Source organism: Bidens hawaiensis, unplaced genomic scaffold, assembly GCF_021521415.1.
Source record: "Bidens hawaiensis isolate Kalapana, Puna unplaced genomic scaffold, B.hawaiensis_p1.1 tig00010126_1, whole genome shotgun sequence".
NCBI lineage: Eukaryota > Viridiplantae > Streptophyta > Magnoliopsida > Asterales > Asteraceae > Bidens > Bidens hawaiensis.
Window position 1 is genome coordinate 537,826 of NW_027491765.1, and position 26,827 is coordinate 564,652.

The window sequence follows — 26,827 nt, forward strand, 5'->3', positions numbered from 1 at the left end:
TGTGTTGTATGGCCTCATTTCTTTTAACGATGGATGACTCTCATTGTGAGGGACACTTTGCCTAGTCTTACCACCAAGTTACGAAACGAGACCCAAATGTTATTAAATTGATTTTTAAGGAATACAAACAAAGTTCCCAAAGACATTAATCTAATTGAAAATAAGACAAATATGGTAAAGATAGTAAAGTCACTCCATCCAAATAAAACGTTGCCGGTCTTAACATGTTATATGTTTAATTCAACACAATTCAATAAAAATTATTATATTAACTTATATTAGCAACTGTTGTCTAAATCTTTATTAACAACAAAAATATGATAAATTTGTTGCCAAATACAAGTTGTCCAATGCAATACCATATGTGCCAGTGAACCTAAAGAAGGCCTCAATATCGAAGCATACATGAAGAAGGCATAATAGTTAATTGTTTCATTCAATATCGAGGCACAGATGCGTGACATCCGTTCATACGCATACAAGACTAGCTTTAGATATAAAGAACATGTGATGTCGTGATCAATATCTCAGTAGAGTTTAGAATTTAAGCTTTAGATATATCTAAATGATAAAACTTCATTAGTTTTGAAATGATACTAACAAGTTACAAGTACCACATGGTATAGTCACCAATACTTGTTACATTAATTCATTATTAATATGCCTATTAGTTTACAAGCACGGTTCTAGTGTAATTTTTTTCTAGCGCAAGAGCATTTTTTGTTGCCTATACAACGAAAGCCTATAATTCGCACTTCAACTTCGCAATTTCTTATATAAAAACTTTCATTTATACACTTTGTCACACTGGCAATTACCCTATATAAGAATTTCTCTATTTTATCCTAAAATCTTCTCAAAGTTGCATATTTATTCAAAATATGTTCAGAATATTCTCATTTTATATCACCAAACTACATAGAGTAAACAAGTGATTCAACACAGGAACCAAGCAAGGCACTAGGACCTATGCATGGTGAGAGCATGGATGGACTATCCAATGGTGACCGTGCCTAGAACACTTGAAATCTCCTCTTAAAGCTTTCACGGATTTGACTAGATGCTGATAACATCTTAGTACTAAGAGATCTTATATTCCTGGACGAGCTTGGTATCTAAGCCGCGCTATATTATGCCAACAGTGTGTGCACTTTCCCTAACAGGACGTTTTGAGTGATTGTATCGTAAAGTGTTTATATATTTAAGACATGAACCATATGCACTTGATTACAAATAGTTTATATCTATGCAAAAAGAGTTATTATTTGGTACTTGTGACACCCGATATTTTAGGTTTAATTCACTAACAAACCTATGTTATCTCCATTAACTCAGTTAGGAAACACACTACTAGAAAACAAGTCATTTTCCCAGAAAACTTTCCTACAAATTTCCTACGACAAGTAGTTCCAACAGATTTCCAATAAAAAAATAAGCTCCAATTTTGCTACAATATTATCTAATAAACATTATGTTAAGTCAAAACAGTTTTTGTAGGAAAGCTGTAGGAATTTTACAACCACATGTTTTTGTAGCAATTTTTTGTGAGAAAAGTCGTTGGAAAACGGTTGAAAACGATTTTCAAGCATGTGTTTTTCCAACGTAACTTTTTGTTGGAAAACTGTTAGAAACTGGATTTTCCAACAAATTTCTTACGAATTCAGTTGTAGAAAAACATCTCTTTTTATAGTAATGACATATGAATGTCACGTAAGTGTCACGTGGTCACACACACGAATATGTCCGCAAACGTTGGTGGTTTAATAAAAATAACAAGTTACGAATAAATTATAGCAAGTTACTATTATATAAATTACGTGCCATGTGTTTACATGAGAAATTACGCGTGTTATTATTTGATTGTTGCATATATGATACATGCATACATGTTCTAAGATACACTAGGAACTTGAATTAATTTGTGTTACATGTCACACTATATTAAATTAAAATTAGTATACGTTGATTTAAAGACTAACTAAAGAAAAAAGCTTTAAGTATTGACATTTATACAACCAATTATGAGAGTGTATGATCAAAATTATGACAAATTAAGTTGGTGAACTCTTGAGTTGCATTTCTTCCTTTCTTGGTCATAAATCCTCTCACATACCAATTGATGTCTAGCTGGGTTGGATAAGGCTTGGGCTTTCCTATGGGAGGTCTCAAGTTCGAATTCCACTTCGGGCGGCCTTGAGGTACCCGTCACCAATGAAGTTCTACTAAGACAGGGAAGTCGTAGTGGCGCGGGTTCGATCCTGAGGGTCAGCCCAGATCTGTCGCGGACTGAATGGAGGTGTTTTACCGGCATCATACCTCTTGCGGGGTGGGGTGATGGGTATCCAAATGGGTACCGGGGTAAGGGTTCCCTCCTCCAAAATTAAATCCTCTCACATATATCATTTTCATTTTCTCTCAACAAAACACACACATACACACATCTTGTTTCGTGGATCAAGATCAAAGTATAAGAAGATTGTTTATTTCATTTCATATAAACAAGTGATTATTGTATTATGATTTGATTCATGTCTTTATAATTTGAGTTAGGGAAACCTGTTATCCAAAGAAATGGTAAAAAAATCAAATGATTACATGTAAAAGTTGAAAGTATGATGTTTGTCTTGAATTTGAGATTGATTTAAGATTTGGGTAAAAACCTGACGATGATTTCTCATGATTATTAATGTATAAATGTTGGATTATTGTTATTATATGAATCATTGGCTAGTTTGGATTCTATGTACATAACTTGAATGATTGGAATTGATGAATACTAAGAAGTGTTCATACATTTCCAAAAAGGGAAACTTTTTGTTTTGATAAATATATATAGGCTTATATAAAATATAATAAATTGATATTGTTGTATTTTTATGTGTATTATGATCATATAAAGATGAATTGATGCGTTATGGTTGTTTGGGAAAGCTTAGGTATATGCTAGTTTATACCATTTCTAAAAGGGAAACTTTGTTGTTTGAATAATTGTAAAAGAAATGTTTTAAGTGTAATATGAATATGATAATGTTGTGATAATGTTTAGATCGAGGAATAATGCTAGTCATGTTGTTTAAAATTGATACATAAGGCTAAACTTGCAAACTTATACATAAAGAACTTTATGGTGTGACTTTGATGAAAGGTGTAAATTGATATAACAAAATAAATGTGCATGACATGATGTGGTGTAATGATTAGGGTAGCATATTTGTTAGTGCGTGATATTTTGCACATGTATCGGACTTATGGATTAATGTTGCTAAAATGTTAGCTTTAGTCTAAAGTGCTTAATACATGAACTACGCTTTGTTAGTACTACATGTACTTGGTAGAAAATAACACTTAGCAACTATTAACAAACATGTACCATTTATAAGTCATCAACGTGTAGACAGGTCAACTTAGTTAAACTTTTGGTCAATGTTCAACAAAAGTCAAACATTTAGTCAAAGGTCAACAAAAGCCAAACATTTAGTCAAAGTTCAAAAAAAGTCGAACTTTAATCAAAAGTCAAACTTGGTCAAACACAATAGACACCAAGATTGTTTGGATCTAGGGGTTCTAAGAACTATCACACGTATACTCATTTACTTGTATACTATAGGATATTTATACGGGGCACCCTACGTTTAGCTATTGACCTTTACTTAGCACATATTCGAGGTGAGTTTCACAACCCATCTCTTTTACTTACTCTTTTTGGGTGAGAAATCATGCACAAACATTTTGGATATTGTTAGACTGTTTTATCTCATGGATACTTAGTGTAATTACCAATTGAAAGTCTTCCACATTGGACCTTTAACTAAGGTTAACTAGCGAGGTAATATTGTGTAGCACTACTGGGTTTGACAAACCTCTTCCAAGATAGAATCGCTAACTCGACTCGAGGTCGAGCGGGTGTAACATTGACTAGTTCTGGTAAGACTTGGCAAGAGGCACAAAAACGAACACATGTCAGCTTTGGTCACGATGGAACCCCGCGTTATGGTATCATCATATTTAGAGTAATTAACTAGTACAAAACTTTGTTTACAATATCTGCACGTTGAAACAACTTTGTTTTATTTATAAACTTGTGAACTCACCAGCCATTTTGTTGACATTTTTTAGCATGTCATTCTCAGGTTCTTGAGGTGCAAATCAGGAATTAGATTGCATAATGGTTGCATGGGTTTTATCAAACATGTAAGCATGTTTTGGGTTTCATGAATTGTAATGTCTAGGCGCCTAGTTGTGCTCTAGTATTTTGGAACTTACACATAGTTTACGCTCCCACAAACGCGACACACACTATAATAGTATTTTTCTCATATTAACAACTAATATTTAATGGTATTTTATCTTATTAAATGGTTGTGCAGTATGACAAGTGGCTAAGGATAAAGTGTCATCAATGATTTTTCATATATCCAGTAGTGCTACACACACCTACCTCCCTTTGCATAAAGTGTCACTAAGGATTATTAGAAGTCTTATTATCAACAAGGGATCAGTCCTTCTGATTTTATAGAATGAGAAATTGAAGAGGTAGGTCCCAGCAGAGCCCAGTTGGACCCGCAAGACTCACCTTAAACAGGGACGTCTGCGCAGAAACCAACTGGATCCGCAGGACCAACCATGCTCAGAGACGTGACGTCCTTACGCGCAGTACGCAAGCTGGTCCCGCAGGAAATGCCTCCCAATGGTGAAGGACTCCGCCTGTCCCCGCAGCCTCGGATACAAGCCATTAGGGAAGGCCACCCGCGCAGCAAGGCTACACGCACAAGGCACTTAGCTCTCAATCGTTCAGTGTCACCTGAGAATGAGCGAAGCCGGGAACAATCCCGCACAAGGGCGGGAGGGGGAATACTCCCGCCCAAATAAGCCAGTCCGTACGATACAGAAAGATCTTCTGTACTGTACCTGACGAGGTATGGGAAAAAGATCTGACTAAAGATACGACAGCTTATAGACAACAGTATGGCGAGCAGCATGCTCCTACACTGTATGTCACTATTAGCCGCTGCCTACTCACCAACTCTTGTCATACCACGTGCGTAGCTGACAGTTGGTGGAAAAGGAATAGTATACAGCAGGCCTGGTCGCTGTCAGCCGCTACCTACCCACCAACTACCAGCAGGGCACGTGCGTAGACTACTGTTGGTGAACAGGAACACTGTTGCAGCCGGCCATACCTCCTTGGAAACCTACCTTCGGCTATAAATACCACAAATGGTATGACCATCTGATCTTATCTTGTATTATCATATCATATCTTATCACATTATCATCATATTATACCTGATATCTGCTCTAGCAATCTCTTAATATACTTTTATATTTAAAGAGCAATCTAGTCTGATTCTCACGCCGGAGGGTGGTCACAAGGAGGAACCCCCCCTTCTCAGTGACGAGCTCACGGTGTCTGTTTTGCAGGTTATCAGAAGAACCATCTTCTCAGGGTCTAACCCCTCGTGGGAAACATCTATCTAACCCCCAGGTTACCAGTAATCTGTCCGGGGTTTGGTTAGTGTTTCTTCATTGGCGCCATCCGTGCATAAAGCTAGAACTACATTTTTCTCCAGTTTTTTCAAACTTCTACAAAGATGGTTAGAGAAATTCCGGTAACCACAACCCCAGCTACTGGGGGGAATACTGGTAACACAGTTTTTACAAACACTACCCCGGTTACCCAAGCCGGGGCAAGTGAAGTAAATTTTAGGAACACTACCCCAGTTACTCATGCTGGGGCAAGTGCAGTAAATGATCGCCTACTGGGATCCACGGATACCCAGGTTGAGAAACGAAGACTCCCCCGCCAAACTCTCGATGAAGTCAAGGCATGGGCGGAGGCACGACAAAAGGAATTCCAGGCCGAGTTGAACGAACGCTTGCGTTCCGTACAACAGGCCGAAGAATTCGAATACTGGGAGGATGACTCGGAGGAATCCGACTCCGACGCGAACCCTCGCCATAGGGCAAAAGGGAAGCGTAAGGAAATGGAATCCCAACCGAAAAGGCATTTTGGACAAGCCTTCAAACCAAAAAGCACAGGTGGAAGTCCACGAGACTTCTCCAAAACGTTCAGACCAAACGTTGCAAATGCAGGAACGTCCAAGTTTGCAAGGGACATTGCAGAAGCAATCGCCCCAAAGAGTGCCAAACAAATGCCTAACATAGGCACATATGACGGTATATCTGATCCAGACGATCATTTGAACAGGTTCATAGCGGGGGCAACCGTCAGCAATTGGACGGAACCCACGTGGTGCTACATGTTCCAAATGACGCTTGTTGGGGCTGCTAGAGCTTGGTTTGATCGTCTACCGGTCAACCACATCTACGACTGGGCAGACTTCCAGCAGAAGTTTAGCCAACACTTCAGCCAGCAACGGAAGTATACCGAGGAGCAATGGACAATCCTCAAATGCATACGAGAAGAAGATGAATCTCTGCCAAACTTCATCACTCGCTTCAACTCAAAGAAGCTAAGTTTGGGCAATATCAGCGAAGATCTTGTTCGCGCAGCCTTCATCCAGGGCGCGCATAACCCAGAGCTCATCCGCACCCTAACGGGTAAAGATGGTATGCCATCCACATGGGATGCCATCATGACAGCAGCAAAACGCTATGCGGAAACGGAGAAGCAACTGGGTAGAGATCTCCCACAGAGCACAAACATCTACACTCAGAAGACGAGAGAAGACAATGTCCTCACCGCCCGATTAAACAAAAAGCGGAAGCTAGGCATTTGGCACTCAAGGGTAAACTTTGACACCTCATCCGGCTTGCAACATCGATTGGGCGGAAGGGATAATGTACAGCCGCACCGAAACTCCAGATGGACGCCACTCACCAAAAGCGTCACTGAGATATTCGCCACTGAAGAGCTCCCGTGGCCAAAGCCTCCAATAATCCGACATCGTCACGATGCTGATCGGAGCAAATACTGTGACTTTCACAAGACAAAAGGCCACAACACTGAAGAATGCATAGACGTAAAAGACATGGTAGAAGCATTTGTCAGAGATGGGACGCTCGCGCACCTCGTGGCGCAATAAAGGCTGAGCAGGTGGGTGCGTGTAGAACCCCAGCGGGGGAAAACACGAATAAAAATTCCAGCTTCAATATCGAGACTACATGCTGCGTAAAGAACGAGATCCCGAACCAGGTGCGTATCGGCTCGATGGCACTCCCATCCCAACATGGAAGGGAGCTCATTTACACAGTTTACATGTAAATCAATTCCAATTTGTAAAGAAGGCCAAGAGCCACTTCTAATGGAAATGATTCTCTTTAGAACATCGAAGCTGATGATTTTACTTTTCTGCACTAATATGACGATATTCACTAAACGTGAAGTCGTTGCGTGGGAAGGCGGTCCTACCCGCACAAACCCAATAATAGGAAAAAACCTTCACGCAGGTCAGTTGAAGGGGAAAGGTTCAGCACCCAAAAATGAAAGTGCCGGTCTATCCGCACGAATCATAATGAGGAAGCTGAACAATAACCTATCAACAACCGCGCGTCGAACGGTTAACTATGGAACACTGGTGACGGCATTCACATTACATGAAGTCGTTGCGTGGGAAGGCGGTCCTACCCGCACAAACCCAATAACAGGAAAAAACCTTCACGCAGGTCAGTCAAAGGGGAAGAGTTCAATGATCCCATTAAATGAAAGTGCCGGTCTATCCGCATGAGTCATGAAAGGAAACTGAACACTAACCTATTGACAACCGCGCGTCGAACGGTTCAAAACAAATTTCTCAAAAGGATGAGGAAAACCTACACGCAGGTCAGATATGGGTAAAGTTTTGCCATCCTACTAAGTGCAAGTGACGGTTCTACCCGCACAATCACGAAAGAGGAAGCAAAACTTCACACCTATTATCAACCACGTTCAAAGGTTAACTTATCCTCAAAAGATGAGGAAAACCTACACGCAGGTCAGATATGGGTAAAGTTTTGCCATCCTACTAAGTGCAAGTGACGGTTCTACCCGCACAATCACGAAAGAGGAAGCAAAACTTCACACCTATTATCAACCACGTTCAAAGGTTAACTTATCCTCAAAAGATGAGGAAAACCTACACGCAGGTCAGATATGGGTAAAGTTTTGCCATCCTACTAAGTGCAAGTGACGGTTCTACCCGCACAATCACGAAAGAGGAAGCAAAACTTCACACCTATTATCAACCACGTTCAAAGGTTAACTTATCCTCAAAAGATGAGGAAAACCTACACGCAGGTCAGATAAAGGTAAAGTTTCGCCATCCTACTAAGTGCAAGTGACGGTTCTACCCGCACAATCACGAAAGAGGAAGCAAAACTTCACACCTATTATCAACCACGTTCAAAGGTTAACTTATCCTCAAAAGATGAGGAAAACCTACACGCAGGTCAGATAAAGGTAAAGTTTCGCCATCCTACTAAGTGCAAGTGACGGTTCTACCCGCACAATCACGAAAGAGGAAGCAAAACTTCACACCTATTATCAACCACGTTCAACAGGTTAACTTATTCTACACTTGGAAAATTACTAATTTAAACTAAGTATGCAAGTCATAAGTTTATAAAGCAAGAAACCCAAAGAAGGAAATAACAATCTTATACGCAAAAAGATTAATATTTCACAAATGAATTATTACAAGAATGGCCGGGTAACTACCCGCCTACGAAAAGAAAAAAAAAATCAATACAAGCTAAAACTATCCTAGCAGTGGGAAGGGATCTTCAGGATCAGGCTTCAGGGCCACTTCCACTTGGACCAGCCCCATCGGTAGAGCGTGGCAGTTCAAGGAAAGCTTTGAGGATAGCTAGCCCATCATCAGCAGCAGCTACTTGGTTCACCTTCTCCACCGCTGGATGCGGGAAGGCGGCGTATTGATTTACTGCTTGGTCATATATGGCTTCAGTATCAACATTGTACAAAGGGAAGTTGGAAGGCGGGAAGCCTTTCTCAACGAACCCTAGACCAAGCAGGAAGCCAGCCCGTTCCCCATCCTCGTGAGAAGCGTTGAGGGCTGTGCTCATGGCATCATCATAAGTAGTCTCTGAGAAGACCCGATGCACAACCTACAAAGAAAATATACAAGTGTCAAAACACCTTTTCTATGTACAAAGGAAAGCGTGAAGACGTAAAGCTAAAATACCTGAGGCAACGCTTCTCGAAGAAGCCATTCCTTGGCAACCAGAGCTTGGGTGCAGGCGCGTTCGGCTTCGCTCTTAGCAAGATTGGCAAAAAGCACTTCCTTTGCAGCAGCCTCTTCAACGCCCTTAAGCTTCCTCTCGGTGTGGTCAAGCACACCCCTCTGGTCCAGGATCTCTTGGAGCTTCTTGGCATCTTCCATGGCCAAGGCATCATGAGCACGTTGGAGGGCCTCTAATTGGGCCTTGAGCTCCTCGTTCTCCATGCGTAAAGGCTCAGCAACGGCTTCAGCCTTGGTAGCCCTCTCAGTCACGTTCCTCGCAGTCTCCTTAGCCAGCCGAAGCTGTTCGTTAACAGCTTGGGCAGCCTTGGAGCGGGCCTCGAGTCGCGCTTGAACGTCAACCTCGAGGGCCTTGAAGGCCTTCTCCTTCTCCGCAGCAGCTGCGGTCAATCGTTGGTTCTCCTCCCGAAGAGCACGCGCCTGAGATACGTCCTTGGCGCGAGCTGCTTTCAACTTGTCGTTTTCACGACAAAGCAGCTCGACGCGCGGCTGCATCCGGGCCTGGAGAACCCGAAGCTCATTGGTTAGCCTACCCTCCTGGTAGCTAGCCATGGCTTCCCCCAACGCACCATGAGGAGCAGCGTGGCGAGCCCAGTCCACGCACTCCACAGGGGTACGAAGGGTTGTTCCTCGGCGTATGTTCCATCGCGGAACATACACTTCATTGGAATCCGACACTGCAAAAAACAAAAAAGCAGTTAGGAAAAAGATGATAAAAATAGTAAAAAAAGGGGCCAAAGGAACCCTACGCACCTGTAGGGTCTATAACAGGCCGATAACCGCCGAACCCATCACCTGAACCCAAAGGAAACCCATCCAAAAGGTCAGGCAGATGGGAAGGTGGCAAAGACTGGCGAGTACTCCCATGCGTACCTGATGGGCCGGCCATCGGTGCCGGTGGCGGGGGCATGGTGGCAGCCGCCGCAGTCGCTGCCGCAGAATCCGCAGCAATCGTAACCGCCGGCTCGGTGAAGGACGCCGTAAAAATCGCACTCACGGCCGGCGGTGGCATAAACTCGGCTGGAACAGTCGGCTCAGAGTGAGCAACTGAACCAGCGGGACCAGGCGCAGGCGCCTGGGTCGACGCCTCAGGTAGGCTGACCAAGCCTACCGTCATCGGCGGAGAGGTACTACTAGGCACTCCACCCGGGAATGCGTCAACATCCACGCCTGCACAAGAAGATAAGTGTTAAAACAATAAATTTATGAAGTATGTTAAATCTACAAAAACAAGGATGTTTGTACTTACGGGTTTTCTTGAGCCTGAACGTACGGACAGGCGGGGACAAACCCGATGGAGCCGGTCTCTTGATGCCGGTCACCGTCGTCGTCGTTGGTTCTCCGGAGGTAACAGTCGTAGCCTCCGGAGCAGTGGTCTTCTCACCACCGGGGTGCCCCGCCACCTCTTCATTATCTGACTCACTGTCATATAGGAGCACCGGATCAGCTGTGGAGGCCACCTCCTTCCCTTTCCCACCGGCAGCCTTCCTCTTCCGCACCAGCGGAGGACCATCCGCGGATTCCTCAGAAGAAGACAGGATGTAAGGAATTCCAGCAGCGGGTACAGCATTGAGGGGTTGAGGATAGAGTATCGCCTTACCTGGCCGCCGTTGGCTCAGGATCTCGTGGCCCAGCGGATAGACCTCCACAAACCGATCCGCCGTTTGCTCCAGGATGGGCAACTCGTTCTCGTCAAGAGCACGAGTACCCACCCGCACGGGACCGTCAGCTTCCCGCGGGTGCAGGAGCGACTCCAAATTGTTCCCCTCTGAAAGAAAAACAGTTAGAAGACAGACTTATATCAGCAAGAAAGACAAGACATACCATAAGGAATAGAGTTCAAACCGTATTCGAGAAGGATGGGAAACCGGGACGCATCCTTCCATACCCGGCTCATCCCCAGCATCACCATCCCGGACTCTGCAAACCGGTAAACCGGAGATTGGACCCGGGATATCTTCGCGAACCATTCCGCCTCCTGGTAGCTGGAAGCGTGAAGGCTCGGAAGCGCTTGACCCTTCTTGAACTTCATAGCAATGGGGATGGCGCGGGCAGAGATGTAGAAGAACTCCCGCTTCCACGATCGTAGACTGCGCTCGGTCACGCAGATCTTCAAACCCTTAATACGGGTTGTCAGGGTGTACCACCCCTGGACGCACCTCCAAGTATAGAAGGTCATCAGGCGGTCCACGTAGGGCTCAATACCCAGAATCCGGCACACCCACTCGAAGTGCCGGACCTTGGCAATCGCCATCGGATGCACCTCGGTCAGGTGCACACCGTGCCTCTCCAGGACACGGTACACAAACTTTGTCAATGGGAACCTAAGGTTCCCATAAACAAAGAATGCAGCATATACCCCGATCTTGCCACTGGGGGCATCGTACACAGTCTGGTGGGATTCAGGAAACTCAGGCTCGAGAGACTCAAGCATGAACTTCCTGACGATGTACTGGTACTGATCGACAGGTAGAGCACACTGGCACTCGCCAGCTGTACTCCTATCGTCGGCTACAGCTTCAGCATCATGAGAAGACATTTTGCAGAAAGAAGAAAGTGATTTCGGGAAAATGCTTGCCTGAAAAGGGGAGTATTTGCCGGAAATCACTAAGAAGAAGAGAGGTGAAAGTATGGATTACAAAGAACCCTCTCCCCCTTTATATAGTAATCGCAATTAATGCGGTGAATTTAATGCGGAGGAGAGAGAAATCGAATGTGCAATGAAACTATGACACGTGGCAAAAAGCAAGCTGGAAACAGCTGTTGAAAGGACGTGTGCCAGTAATTTCGCGGCCACGCGCCCGAAAAATCGCGCCCACGCGCCTGAAAAGCGTCTGGAATGACCATGTACTGTCACGTCACCATAACTTCCTGCACGTCCTGACACAGTCAGAAGAAACCGTCGCACGACGTTTCAGAGGTTTGGACTGTTCCTATCTTTCCACCAACCCTTCGAATTTCAAAATTCAAATTTTGAAAATATTAAAAAGTAAGCGGGAAAATCCCCCTTACCTTGGCAAACAAGTAACTGTAAGACGGATGCGGGTACAGTGTAAAGGCAAAACCCTTCACATACCTAGCACCCGCAGGGAATTGAAGCCAAGTAAATTTTGGCGAACAAGTAACCGTAAGACGGATGCGGGTACAGTGTAAAGGCAAAACCCTTCACATACCTAGCACCCGCAGGGAATTGAAGCCAAGTAAATTTTGGCGAACAAGTAACCGTAAGACGGATGCGGGTACAGTGTAAAGGCAAAACCCTTCACATACCTAGCACCCGCAGGGAATTGAAGCCAAATATTCCTCGGCAACCAAGTAACTATAAGACGGCTGCAGGTACAGTGTAAAGGCAAAACCCTTCACATACCTAGCACCCGCAGGGAATTGAAGCCAGGAATACCTTGGAAGTAAAGTAACCGTAAGACGAGCGCTGGTACAGTGTTAAGGCAAAACCCTTCACATACCTAGCGCTCCGCTGGGAATTGAAACCAAGAAGGATCTTCTGGGCAATGCTTGCGGAAGCGGAAATAACATCCCCGCATAGCGGGAACGTCGAGAACTACGTTGTTTGAAGCTCCAGGATGGAATTGGTGGTTTTAACATAATTGATCACTATGTTCAAAACTACCAAAACCTCATGGAGAATCCACACAAGTGGGACTCAACGCTCCTGACTTGCGAGGAGGTTACAGACCTACCCGCATCATACCCAAAGACCAAGCAGGAAACTCGGGAATTTCTGCAAGTGACAAGGACTTCCGCGGGAAGAATCCCCATGGAAAACCTTAAAAAAGCCTTTTCAAAACCCTTTGCTTAAGTCCAAAAGTTCACCTCACTTTATTAAACACGCATGAGAAGAACATTGGACTGGGGGGACTTGAAGAGGTAGGTCCCAGCAGAGCCCAGTTGGACCCGCAAGACTCACCTTAAACAGGGACGTCTGCGCAGAAACCAACTGGATCCGCAGGACCAACCATGCTCAGAGACGTGACGTCCTTACGCGCAGTACGCAAGCTGGTCCCGCAGGAAATGCCTCCCAATGGTGAAGGACTCCGCCTGTCCCCGCAGCCTCGGATACAAGCCATTAGGGAAGGCCACCCGCGCAGCAAGGCTACACGCACAAGGCACTTAGCTCTCAATCGTTCAGTGTCACCTGAGAATGAGCGAAGCCGGGAATAATCCCGCACAAGGGCGGGAGGGGGAATACTCCCGCCCAAATAAGCCAGTCCGTACGATACAGAAAGATCTTCTGTACTGTACCTGACGAGGTATGGGAAAAAGATCTGACTAAAGATACGACAGCTTATAGACAACAGTATGGCGAGCAGCATGCTCCTACACTGTATGTCACTATTAGCCGCTGCCTACTCACCAACTCTTGTCATACCACGTGCGTAGCTGACAGTTGGTGGAAAAGGAATAGTATACAGCAGGCCTGGTCGCTGTCAGCCGCTACCTACCCACCAACTACCAGCAGGGCACGTGCGTAGACTACTGTTGGTGAACAGGAACACTGTTGCAGCCGGCCATACCTCCTTGGAAACCTACCTTCGGCTATAAATACCACAAATGGTATGACCATCTGATCTTATCTTGTATTATCATATCATATCTTATCACATTATCATCATATTATACCTGATATCTGCTCTAGAAATCTCTTAATATACTTTTATATTTAAAGAGCAATCTAGTCTGATTCTCACGCCGGAGGGTGGTCACAAGGAGGAACCCCCCCTTCTCAGTGACGAGCTCACGGTGTCTGTTTTGCAGGTTATCAGAAGAACCATCTTCTCAGGGTCTAACACCTCGTGGGAAACATCTATCTAACCCCCAGGTTACCAGTAATCTGTCCGGGGTTTGGTTAGTGTTTCTTCAGAAATCTTTTGATATTGTTACCTTTTTATTGGACCGTAGATTAGTGACCAACCTAGATTTATTGGTTTAAATACTTGTAAAACCGTTCTCGTTTCAATTAAATAAGAAAAAATAATTGAGTTATTCATTACCTTCATGGTATTAGTAGATGAAATCCTCAAAACCCTTTCATTCTTAATGGCCGATGATGATACAACCAACAACGAATCTAATAACATTGAGGGTGTCGTTCGTCGCTCACCTTACTACCTTCATCCGTCATACTACCCAAGATAAATGCATGAGAATGAAGCATTAAACGACATCAATTACCTCGACTGGAACCAAGATACGAAAAAAAATATATATTCGCCAAAAACCAGTTTGGTTTTGTTGATGGTAGTATAAAGATACCAAAGAAAATTGATGTGATGCGGTGTGATGCAATGATTAAAGGATGGCTAAATGTAACCATGGAGAAAGAAATTATAGCTAACGTGAAATACACTAACACATATCAAGATATTCGGATTGATCTACAAGATCGGTTTACAAAACGAATTAACTGAACTTCTAGGCACCACCAAACAAAAACGGACCTCGGTTTTTGCTTACTAAACGAAACTGAGGACTCTATGGGATGAGATTATTAGAAAATATGAGTAGAAGAAGAAGATTGAGAAAGAACAGAGACTGGATTATTTAGTAGATCGTGTATGAAATCACTTTCCTTGATTAACAATTCGACCCTAATTGCCTGGGTTACACGAATTTTAAATCTTGGGATAAATCTACTAAAACAACTATGACTGAAGGCAGTCCATCATAGTCCCAAATCTGAAAACTGTATATCGTTTGTGTTAAGAGAGAGTGCCAATAAATAATCAAAACCATAACTGCCAAAATGTCGTTAACAAACGGTTGTTTTTGATAAAATATGGATTTCAAAAACTAAACCACGTTTGTTTCTTAATGAATAAATATAATAACATGGTTTTATTAGATTAATATTAAATTAATATATCTATATTACCTTAAATCAAAATCATATATACATTAATTGAATTCAATATATTATAGTACGTTTATAATAGTTCAATAAGTTAGTGATAGAATTTAAATTAGTCTTACATACAAGTGTGCACTCCGCACCAACCCGCTTGCATCAGATCATAATTTAAATTCTCATTGGCACTCGTGTTTATTCCAGTTACATAAAATAACAAGTGACACTAAAATCACTAACAATCCTCCCTCATTTTAGTGTAACCCTTGAATTTACACATTAAAAACAAAACAAATTAAAACTTGTACTTAAATGAATATGTCGAATCGATTGAATATGCATATTAGTATTTTACACATTTCAAATATTCGAGAATCGGGGTGTCCTAAGGATTGAACCTGTCAATCACATAGGTAATTCCTTTATATCATGTACATGCAATACATTTTTTCAAAGAAATTATTAAGAAGTTAACTTTCATCCTTACCAACTGCAGCACCGAACACATACCTGGGATGATTTAAAATGTGTTCCAATCTATAAGTGTGAGCTTTCCTCATTGAATTCAGCTTCTAATAATATACTAGAAGGGAAGTGGGTGCCTCACCATCATAGAATTAGATGGACTTTAACCCCATCCTAATGGCAGACTTGTGCACTAAGTCTCTGGCCAAACCTTTTGTCAAATGATCAGCCAAATTTTGGTGTGTTCTAATGAACTCTATTAATATAACACCATTCATGATTAATTCTCTAATCATACTGTGTCTTACACCTAATTGCCTTGATTTTCCATTATATACTTGACTATACGCCTTGGCTAAAGTAGCAGCACTATCACAACGTATAGAAATAGGCGCAATAGGTTTAGACCATAATGGAATTTCATAAACTAAATTCCTTAACCATTCAGCTTCTTTTCCGGCAGCCGCTAAAGTAATAAATTCAGATTCCATGGTTGAACTAGTAATGCAAATTTGTTTTTTAGATGCCCATGAAATAGCACCCCTCCAAGCAAGAACACCCAACCTGTTGTGGATGAATGATCCTCAACATTGGATATCCAACTTGCATCTGAATATCCTTCTAAAACAGAAGGGAATCCCAAGTAGCTCAAACCATAATTTATTGTTCCTTTAAGATACTTAAATACTCTTTGAATTGCTTGCCAATGTTGAGCACTAGGATTACTAGTATATCTACTCAATTTTCCTACCGCATAAGCTATATCAGGGGTACTCGTCATAGCATACATTAAGCATCCAATAGCTTTAGAATATTCTAATTGTAAAACTGGTTTCCCCGTGTTTGGCATCAATTTCAAACTTGGATCTATAGGCGTATTTACGGGCGTACAATCATTAAAATTAAATTTATTGAGAATTTTCTCAATATAATGTGATTGAGTCATAACAAATCCTTTGTTAACCCGTTTGATTCTTATGCCAAGAATAACATCCGCCTCCCCTATATCCTTCATGGAAAATTTAGATGATAAAACTTCTTTGTTTCATCTATATGATTTTGGTTGGTACCAAATATCAACATATCATCTACGTATAAGCAAATGATTACACCAGCTCCAGTAGCATCAAATCTACTACAAACACACTTGTCACATTGATTTAGTATAAACCCATTTGATAAAATAACTTCATCAAATTTTTGATGCCGCTGCTTTGGAGCTTGTTTTAGCCCGTATAGTGATTTGATAAGCTTACATACTTTGTTCTCATAACCGGGCATAACAAATCCCTCGGGCTGTTTCATGTAAACTTCCTCATCAAGATCGCCATTTAAAAACGCTGTTTTAACATCAATTTGATGGATAATTAAATTATGAATAGCAGCTAAAGCAATTAATAATCTAATGGTTGATATTCTAGCTACTGGTGCATAAGTATCAAAATAGTCTATTCCAGGTTTTTGTCTAAATCCTTGAATAACCAAACGAGCTTTGAATTTATAAATTGTTCCATCAACTTTCATTTTCTTTTTAAAATCCATTTGCTACCAAGTGGTTTACAACCTGGAGGCAAAGTTGTTAACACCCAAGTATTATTTTCAAGAATAGATGAAATTTCATCATCTATAGCTTCTTTCCAAAAAGCTACGTCTCGAGACTCCATAGCCTCTCGATAGGTCCTTGGATCATCTTCAATACTATAACAATAATAGTATTTCAAGCCAACCTCTTCTCTTGAACCTTCTATCAAATAGAGTTGATAGTCAAAACTAAAATTTTTAGCAAGTCGACCTCTTTTGCTTTTCCGAATTGGTTGATTTTCCGTATCTTTTACATCATGCGATATTCCCGAACTTTGTCCTTCATTAGTATTAGGAATCAAATCCTTAGGTCTAATAATTGAAGAAAATCTTATTTCATCGAAAATAACATCTCGAGACTCTATTACGGTATTAACCGAAATTGAATCGTTAGGTTCCATAACATAGAACCTGTACGCTTTGGAATTTTCTGCATAACCAATAAATATGCAATCAACTCGACGTTCAGCCAAAGTTTTTAATTTAGGTTCAGGTAACTTCACAACAGCTCGACAACCCCATATTCGGAAATATGATAGATTTGGTTCTTTATTGAACCAGAGCTTGTAAGGGGGTGATTTATTTTCTTGTTTGGAACTCTATTAAGTACAAAACAAGAAGTCAACAAGGCTTCTCCCCAAAAACCCTTACCTAAACCAGAATAAGAAAGCATTGATCATTTCTGTCAAAACTCCATTTTAACGTTCAGCGATACCGTTTTGTTGAGGTGTGTATGGAGCACTTGTTTCATGAATAATCCCAACCGATTGAAAATATTGACGATCCATATACTCACCTCCTCGGTCAGTTCTTAGACATTTTATTGATCTATCTAGTTGTAATTCAACCTCGGTTTTATAAATTCTAAATTTATCCAAAGATTCATCTTTGGAATTTAAAAGGTAAACATAACAAAATCGAGTAGCATCATCAATAAAAGTAATAAAATAATTTTTATTTCCCAAGGAAGGTGTAGAGTAAAAGTCACATAAATCACTATGTACTAATTCTAGTATTTCAGATTTCCTATTAACTTTTTTCGGAAAAGGTTTTCTTGTAATTTTTGTGAGCATACAAGTCTTACAACTTTCTGTTTTTAAATCAAATGTTGGAATTAAACCATCTCTAGACATATCATACATTTTCCTATAACTTACATGGCCTAAACGAGCATGCCATAACATAGAATCATTAACCATTAGTGTGTTAGATGTTATAAAAATAGAATTCTCTACTGGAACATTTTTATGATCAATATTTAATTTAAACATTCTATTACTACTACAATAATAACCAAAACCAATGAACATGCCACATTTAGATAACACATATTTATTAGATTCATACACTTGCTTGTATCCTTCACAATTTAAACAGGTACCACTAACTAGATTCTTACGAAGTTTAGGAACATACACAACATCTACTAATTTAATAGTTTTTCCAGAAGTAAAAGACATATTAACAACACCAACACCGCATATAGGTTGACTCGAATGATCTCCCATCTTGACAAAGGATCCATCATATATCGGTGTAAATTTTTCGAACCAACACCGATCTTTACAGTAGTGACTTGTTGCACCCGAGTCAACCCACCATTCATTGTCATCATCCTTCATTTTTCGAAGCCGGGTCTTTAGACCTGTTTCCAACCCCACTAGTTCCAGCACCATTGTTGTAAATTTTGACTCGACAATCACGTTTCAGATGTCCCGGTTTGTGACATCTCCAGCAAACCAAATCCTTATGTTTCTTATTCGGTTTATTGTGAGAAATAAACTTGCGTTTGGTCTTTTTTCCTTTGTTGGTACAAGTCTTTTTATCTTCAACCTCATCAACAGAAGGCTGTCCAGATTGTTCAGAGGGATGTCCAGGTTTAACAGATTCAATTTTCCCTTTACCATTGCCATTTTCTTGTAATCGAAGAGATTCTTCAATACGCAAATGACTTCCCAATTGAACCATAGACATCTCCTCTTTTTGATGGTTTAAAGTATGTTTTTAATCTTTCCATGAAGATGGTAATTTATCAATTACACTAGAAACAGTAATGGACTCGTCCATATTCATATTATGTTGTGTAAATTGACCAAGGATACGAACAAGTTCATTATACTGTTCCATTATGGATCGAGAATATACCATCTTATAATTATTAAAATCACTTACTAGGAACTTTTTAGAGGATGCGTCTTCTGCAATATACTTGGATTCAAGATCATTCCACAGTTCTGTTGCACTTCCCACATGTTGATAAATATCGAACAGAGAGTCCGACATTCCGTTAAGAATATCACCCCGACATATGTAGTTGTCGTTTTCCCACTTGTTCCGCCTCCTGACTTGTTCCAGCGTGGAATTTTCATCAACTTCAGGAATAGGAGTAGATAACACATACACCACCTTCAATGTCGTTAACAGAAAATGCATCTTTTTCTGCCAACGATGGAAATCGCTGCCATCAAACTTGTTCAATTTGTTGAAATTGGACGTCATATCTTTCACAGATTCAGCCATGAATACGAATTTGTTAATCAAGATTATTAGAAAATATGAGTAGAAGAAGAAGATTGAGAAAGAACAGAGACTGGATTATTTAGTAGATCGTGTATGAAATCACTTTCCTTGATTAACAATTCGACCCTAATTGCCTGGGTTACACGAATTTTAATCTTGGGATAATCTACTTAAACAACTATGATTGAAGGCAATCCATCATAGTCCCAAATCTGAAAACTGTATATCGTTTGTGTTAAGAGAGAGTGCCAATAAATAACCAAAACCATAACTGCCAAAATGTCGTTAACAAACAGTTGTTTTTGATAACTACTAGAAGTAGTTATCCTTATCCAAATAAATATGGATTTCAAAAACTAAACCACGTTTGTTTCTTAATGAATAAATATAATAACATGGTTTTATTAGATTAATATTAAATTAATATATCTATATTACCTTAAATCAAAATCATATATATATATATATATATATATTAATTGAATTCAATATATTATAGTACGTTTATAATAGTTCAATAAGTTAGTGATAGAATTTAAATTAGTCTTACATACAAGTGTGCACTCTGCACCAAGCCGCTTGCATCAGATCATAATTTAAATTCTCATTGACACTCGTGTTTATTTCAGTTACATAAAATAACAAGTGACACTAAAATCACTAACAGAGATAAGGTAAGTTCTTTTGACCCCAAGGTGTTATTGCAATGGATGCACGTGTTGTTTGGCGAAAAAGCTAACATAACCCAAATCTTGGTCATGAAACCGATGTCAATATTAGGTGGCGTGTTACATCTTGTGAGTTGTGACCGAAGATGAACAACAAATGGCGTTGATTGTGGGTAATAAATATACTATGAAAGTTGTTACCTTCTAAACTATTTGAGGGTGAAACACGATGAACCAAAAGGATGGCAAGCGACGACCGAACATTGACTTTTGTGAAAAAGATGGGCATACCCATTGATCGGAGCTTCTAATGCATCGGGTACCTAGAACGATGTCCCGGAAAGGGAACACTAGGGCAGTGTTCGCGGAAGGCAAGTGAAGCCCGATAGCAAGCAAAGACAAATATAAAACAATATCAATAGTTGTTAAAAATCGTTCTTAATATGCAAATATAACACTAAAACTTTATAAACAAATAGATTATGCTATTTCTTACTCTTGTAACAAAAATGCCGGTACCAAAAATCCTTAAATACAGATATTGGTACCAAAAATACCTGGTACCGACTACCGAAGGCAAAAACTCAAGAAATTGTCGATACTGGGACCATACTGATCCTGAAACGTCAAAAAGTTGGTAGCGACGGTACCCGATTTTATACCGGTACCCGATACCGTTTGCTCATCTTTAATCATGGTTAGATACCTGAATATCACATAATACTATACGGTATAAGTTTTCAAAACTAATTTCATTTCCAAGTAGTCATAACTTCGTAAGACCGCTTCCGGATTTGATTTAATTGACATACCGAGTTAATTAATACATGTGAAAGTTACATAAATTAATGGATCCAATTAACTCTTAATGTATCCAATAAACTTGATTCCAAATCAATATATTATTAACTACTAAACCTATGACATTTAGAAGAAGGGCCCCACCACCACTCACCAAATGTTTTTTTTTTTTTCAAGTCTATTAAAAAAGGTTTGAGACTTGAGAGAGATGCTTCCTCCATTTCTACCATGATATTTACTTATAAATTCTCATCCTTCACCTCCCAATTCCACCATCTTTTCTTCATATTTTCTTTCATAAACCCTCCATTAAATCCCCTTCTTCCTCTGTTCCCATTTCATAATATTCATTCAAAGGCCCAAATGACGAATCCTAATGCGGTTGTCTCCGACACCCAATCCGCCATTGCCATGGCGATCACGACGGCAGTGAACACTTCAATTTACTCCCAAACAGTCCCTAACTCTCCTTCCAACATCACTCTGTTTTCAAGAAACAAGTTTCCAAAAATCGTTGAAACCGCGGTCACTGCCACTGGAATAGGCAAAAACACCGGGTGGGTGGAAGCCATGAGAGCTTCTTCACCCACCAGAAACTCATCTGATGATGGGGAAAAGAAAAGAGTTTGGATTGTGAGTAATTCTTTCTCATATTCATTTTGGAATAGTCTGTTTTTAAAAAACAAAGAACTATTATTTTGAGTGTTTTTTTTTCTTTTAATAGAGGTTTTGTTATAAATTTTTTAATAGATGAAGCATCCTTCAGCATTGGGTGTATTTGAAGAGATCATGAGTGCTGCCAAATTTAAACAAATTATCATTTTTCTGGATTATGATGGCACTTTGTCACCAATCGTCGAAAATCCGGATCAAGCCTACATGGATCCTCAGGTTTTTGTCTCTTTATTATTATGTCAAGAACTGCGAGAACTGTATAATACACGTATATAAGTGTGTTATATGGTTTCTCACTATATATAATATTGATTATGAAAAAAAAGGTAATGTAAATATTTATGAATTTTATGTGTGACAACAGATGAGGGAGACAGTTAAGAATGTTGCTAAGTACTTCCCCACAGCAATAGTCAGCGGGAGATCCATAGCCAAAGTACAATCTTGATTTTAGTTTTGTTGACTTTTAAATGTAAACTTATGATTTGATTAAATGAAATAATTCCAATTTTATTATTTTCAGGTTTATAACTTTGTGAGGCTATCTGAGTTATACTATGCGGGTAGCCATGGGATGGACATTAAAGGACCATCATCTCGCAAGCATCAAAATGTATAAAATAAATTGTATTTATGATTTATTTGTGTTTTTGAAAAATAGAAGAAAACTATTTATTACAAAATAAAATGTATTTAATATGTTGTTATTATGTTTTTAGGGAAAGCAAAATGTCCTTTGTCAACCAGCCAAAGAATTTTTGCAAATGATGGAAGAGGTAAATATTATTGTACATATTATTATAAAAAAAATTCTGGTTGTATAATATACTAAAAATTTTCATCTTTAGGTTTACAAAATCCTGATGGAAAAAACCAAGGGAATTGTTGGTGCCAATGTGGAAAATAACAAGTTTTGCTTGTCAGTGCATTATCGATGTGTCGAAGAACATGTATGATCTAAGTACAAAACTTCTTTCGTTGTTTTTTTTAATTTATTTGTTTGTACAAGAAATGACACGTTTTCTTAATGTGTATATAGAGCTGGAATGATTTAGCCGATCGAGTTAAATTGGTTCTTAAAGACTATCCTAAGCTTAAGTTGACTCAAGGACGAATGGTTCTGGAGATTCGGCCAACTATCAAGTGGGATAAAGGAAATGCCATTGAGTTCTTGTTGGAATCATTAGGTACCCGGATGTTGATTTTAAGTCGTTGCCACGTAAAAATACGTTTGTCAATATATATAATAATACACATTGCTATATGTTTTGTATGCAGGTTATGCCAGCTCAAAAGATGTATTGCCTATTTATATCGGGGATGATCGAACGGATGAAGATGCATTTAAGGTAGTTAAATTTATACTGTATTTCATTTGAAGCAATTTAATTTTTATAGGTAGCCAAAGTTGTACACATTCTAACTAGAAAACAATTATTTTGACCATGGCTCTTCAATAGGTGTTACGAAAACGAGGACAAGGATTTGGTATTCTTGTGTCAAAAACACCTAAAGAAACTGAAGCTACTTATTCTCTGCAAGAACCATTTGAGGTATGTTACTTTAATCAAGCGCTCTTAATCGAACAATTAAAAACGTCGTTTCTTAATAACTTAAATTAGTTATTAATATATGATTTGTTTTATAGGTTATGCACTTTCTGCAACATTTAGTGACATGGAAAAGATCAATTCTACACAATCATTAAGGCTGTGTATAGTGGGCTACAATTTGGGGCGAATAGGGGCGAGTACACCGCCCTCGGGGCGATAAATGGGCGATTGGGGCTGGGCGATTTCTCTCTGTCGCCGGCCAACTCTTTGAGGTTATTATTATTATATTCTTGTGTTATATATATATATGTATATATATGTTGGGCTACAACACCACTATACTCCAAAAACAAAAACCCATCATTTGCTGACTGGACGCCACATGACGCAAAACGCCACAATTTGTAGCCCCTCCACTACACATAGCCTAACAAGTATATTCGTTGAATGGAGAAAAGAAACACATTCACTTCTCACCTAGAAATTTTCAAGAAGGTGGGGTAATGTTTATGATGTAGGTTTTGTGTTTGGATTACTAGGTATATATAGAAAACAGCAATCTTGTAAATAATATCACTTTGTGATTATATGATCAAGACGCGATTAAGTTATTGAATCATGTATGGGAATTTTCATACATGTTTCATATTTTTAATGTTTGGATTATTGTAATATTTTGTTTTAAGGGTAAAAATGTAATTTTATCGGATGTAGTGACCAATTTATTGTTAGTTATGAATTTATGGACACAAAATATGTAAACCAATAGTCGTAAGAGCCGAAATTCACTAACAAACAATCAAGAGTAATTACTTTGCAATGTGCACCACACGTTTACATGTTTTGACCCATTATTACTTTTAGTTATATTCAAATCAATTTTATTTTCCATATTTATTATGTTGTCTTAATCTCCAAGGATTAATCCATGTTTATGGTTTCATGTATGACAGTTTTCTAACTATTGAATTACATCATAGGTTTTATGATCTGATTGATCCTTTCACTCATACAACATTGTAGTTAACATGTGATTCCTTCTGTGCTTTAGAAAAAAAAAGTTAGCATCTAATTCATCTTATCGTTCAGCTTCTTTTTCTTTTTATATATAGAACCTATTATTGGAAACTCATGATACCTATCAATAATTTGCTAATCAACGAAATCATGTAACTAATAACTTGCGTTGGTTGGGAACACTCGAGATTATGGTAACACATCAATGGAAAGTAAAATATATCGAGTCCAAGATCCCTTAATAAAAACCCACCACCTACAATTTGAATTAATGTTTTTTTTTACTTGTTTTAGAGCTAAATCGTCAGATCCAAAGTCAAATTAGCTACTTCACACTCGGCTGATAAAATGACTAGTTGTCTCTATACTTCCACAAGGCACAAAGTGAGCACCTGATTGAAGGAATATTCATTACTCGGTTACTCATATTAACTTTCGTAGGAATCTAATTAAGTAGAGCTTTCTATTGGATCATTTAACAATCTGAAGTCAAGTGTTTATATATATGTTCATCATAATCTAATATTCATATTTAGAATCCACAAGGCATTATTGGTCATATATTATATTATTATAAGTTGGTAAACATTGACACTTTAATATTAAGAAAAGGAGATTCAAGAAAAAAGCAATGCTCTTTGCCTTTTAACAAATTCCACCCCCCACCCCCATACACACACATGACACAACACACAATTTTTCTTTAAATATGTTTTGACAAATTTTTACCATGGTAAGAAAATTTTAAGCCACTTCAGTGTTAAGTTTTCCAACGTTTCTTTTTCAAAATTGCCATCTGAAAACACATACAGGATTTTCATAAGTGAGGTGGTTGTTTTTATGGGCGATGATGTTCGATTTGATTGGTTAGCGTCTTCCTTTTCAACTGGTCATTAATAAAAGTTTCTTGTTAGTCATTAAAAAATACTCAAAAATCAAAGCGGGTGAATTTAAAATAACTAGTCAATCTGTCAATGTATCACATTAATAGAGTTTATTATTATTATTTAAAAGAAAAAAAACTATATTTTTACCAACCAAAATTATAATGGAACAGTGGACGGTTCAACATGTAATAGATTTTAAGTATAGAATTGCAAGAACCATGTAAATACTTATATATATTGTTTTAAGTGTTATGCATGAGGCGATTATGTAAGTGTTTATCACCAAACATTATATATAAGTGTATTTTCTTATAACTTTCTATTTAAAAGCAGGGCCGGCCCAACAGCATATGGAACTAAAGCCCTAGCTTTAGGCCCCTAAAATTTTGAGGCCTATTTTAGAGAAAAAAAATTTATTCATTTAACGTTTATAAAATATATACATGCTTTATATCAAATAACCGCTTGTAGTGCGGTGGTATTCTTTGTGTTTCTTACCATGGAGATGCAGGGTCAAATCCCCTTCATTCCATGGTTTCTTTCTTTTCTGCAATTTATTGGTGCAATAATTTTTCCTTTTTCCTTTTTTTTTGTTATTTTTTAAAATATATGGGATATAAATTTCTAATACTTGTTCCCTAAATCCCTATTTGATTAAAATATTAAATTTGATTAGAATACATGTTCGCTATTTGATTTGAAAAAAAAAGTTTATCACGTCGGTTGATTGTTTCTTTTTAAGAGTGCTATATTATATTATTATGATATACAAAACTCACTATCAACGGACTTTTATGGGTTAAGGTTTCTAATGTTTGATTATTTTCATCAACCTTTCATGATTCAAGAATTCTGCTTAGTTGATTGTTGGCGTGACTTTTCTCCTAAGTTCGTTAATTGGTTTATGCTAAAGTTCTTTTATTTGTCTTATAGTTGTCGATTTTGAATCGAAGTAGCTAAGCAACATTCCATATAAAATCTTACTATTAGTTAATTTTATCATATTTCGAAGTGTTATGTCCGTCAGCAAAAAAAAAATATATTTTTTGGAAATAAAGGCCTCATATATTTAATTCGCTTTAGGCCACCAAAAAGGTTGGACCGCCACTGTTTAAAAGTGGTTTTGTATTAAAAGCAAATTTATAAATGAAAATGATGGTTTAACATGATACGATAGTACTCATATACTACGATGTCATCAGTTATTATGCATCAACTAGCTAGCTAGATCAAGTTGATGGTGGTTAGCATGCCAACAAAGAACCATAGTTTGACGATGGTTTATTCTTTACTTGTAGTTGCATTTATTTTTTTTTTAAAATTTTTTATAGGGTTTTAGAATTGAGCATCTAAAAATGCTTATCTTTTATCTTATCTTATCTCATCCATACTTTCACATCAAATGAGACCATGAAGGCAAATATTCTCTATCTATATGCTTGTCACACCCCAACCTACGGCGGAAGTGCCGGGACGTGAACTGATTGTCACAGCTCATAAGGTTACTATCACACAATTATTAAAATTCAAATATCTATTTATTTAATTCAAATAACACCATAATTCGTTACAAAAGAAATTCAAGTAAACAAAACATCAA

General features: G+C 38.9%; 2 protein-coding genes across 2 annotated transcripts; one reads left to right on the top strand and one right to left on the bottom strand.

The window, feature by feature from the left end:
• Window positions 1–19,110: 19,110 nt before the first annotated feature.
• Window positions 19,111–19,626, bottom strand: LOC143534289 (uncharacterized). The gene has a single exon (XM_077028807.1). It carries the CDS (start codon window positions 19,624–19,626, stop codon window positions 19,111–19,113), a length of 516 nt encoding a protein of 171 aa, XP_076884922.1.
• Window positions 19,627–21,388: 1,762 nt separating this feature from the next.
• Window positions 21,389–23,975, top strand: LOC143534283 (putative trehalose-phosphate phosphatase D). Its single transcript, XM_077028802.1, has 11 exons — window positions 21,389–21,728; window positions 21,846–21,986; window positions 22,135–22,206; window positions 22,294–22,383; window positions 22,490–22,546; window positions 22,619–22,720; window positions 22,810–22,957; window positions 23,049–23,119; window positions 23,231–23,323; window positions 23,419–23,482; window positions 23,759–23,975. Exons 1-10 carry the CDS (start codon window positions 21,459–21,461, stop codon window positions 23,476–23,478), a joined length of 1,104 nt encoding a protein of 367 aa, XP_076884917.1. The 5' UTR covers window positions 21,389–21,458; the 3' UTR covers window positions 23,479–23,482; window positions 23,759–23,975.
• The last annotated feature ends 2,852 nt before the right edge of the window (window positions 23,976–26,827 follow it).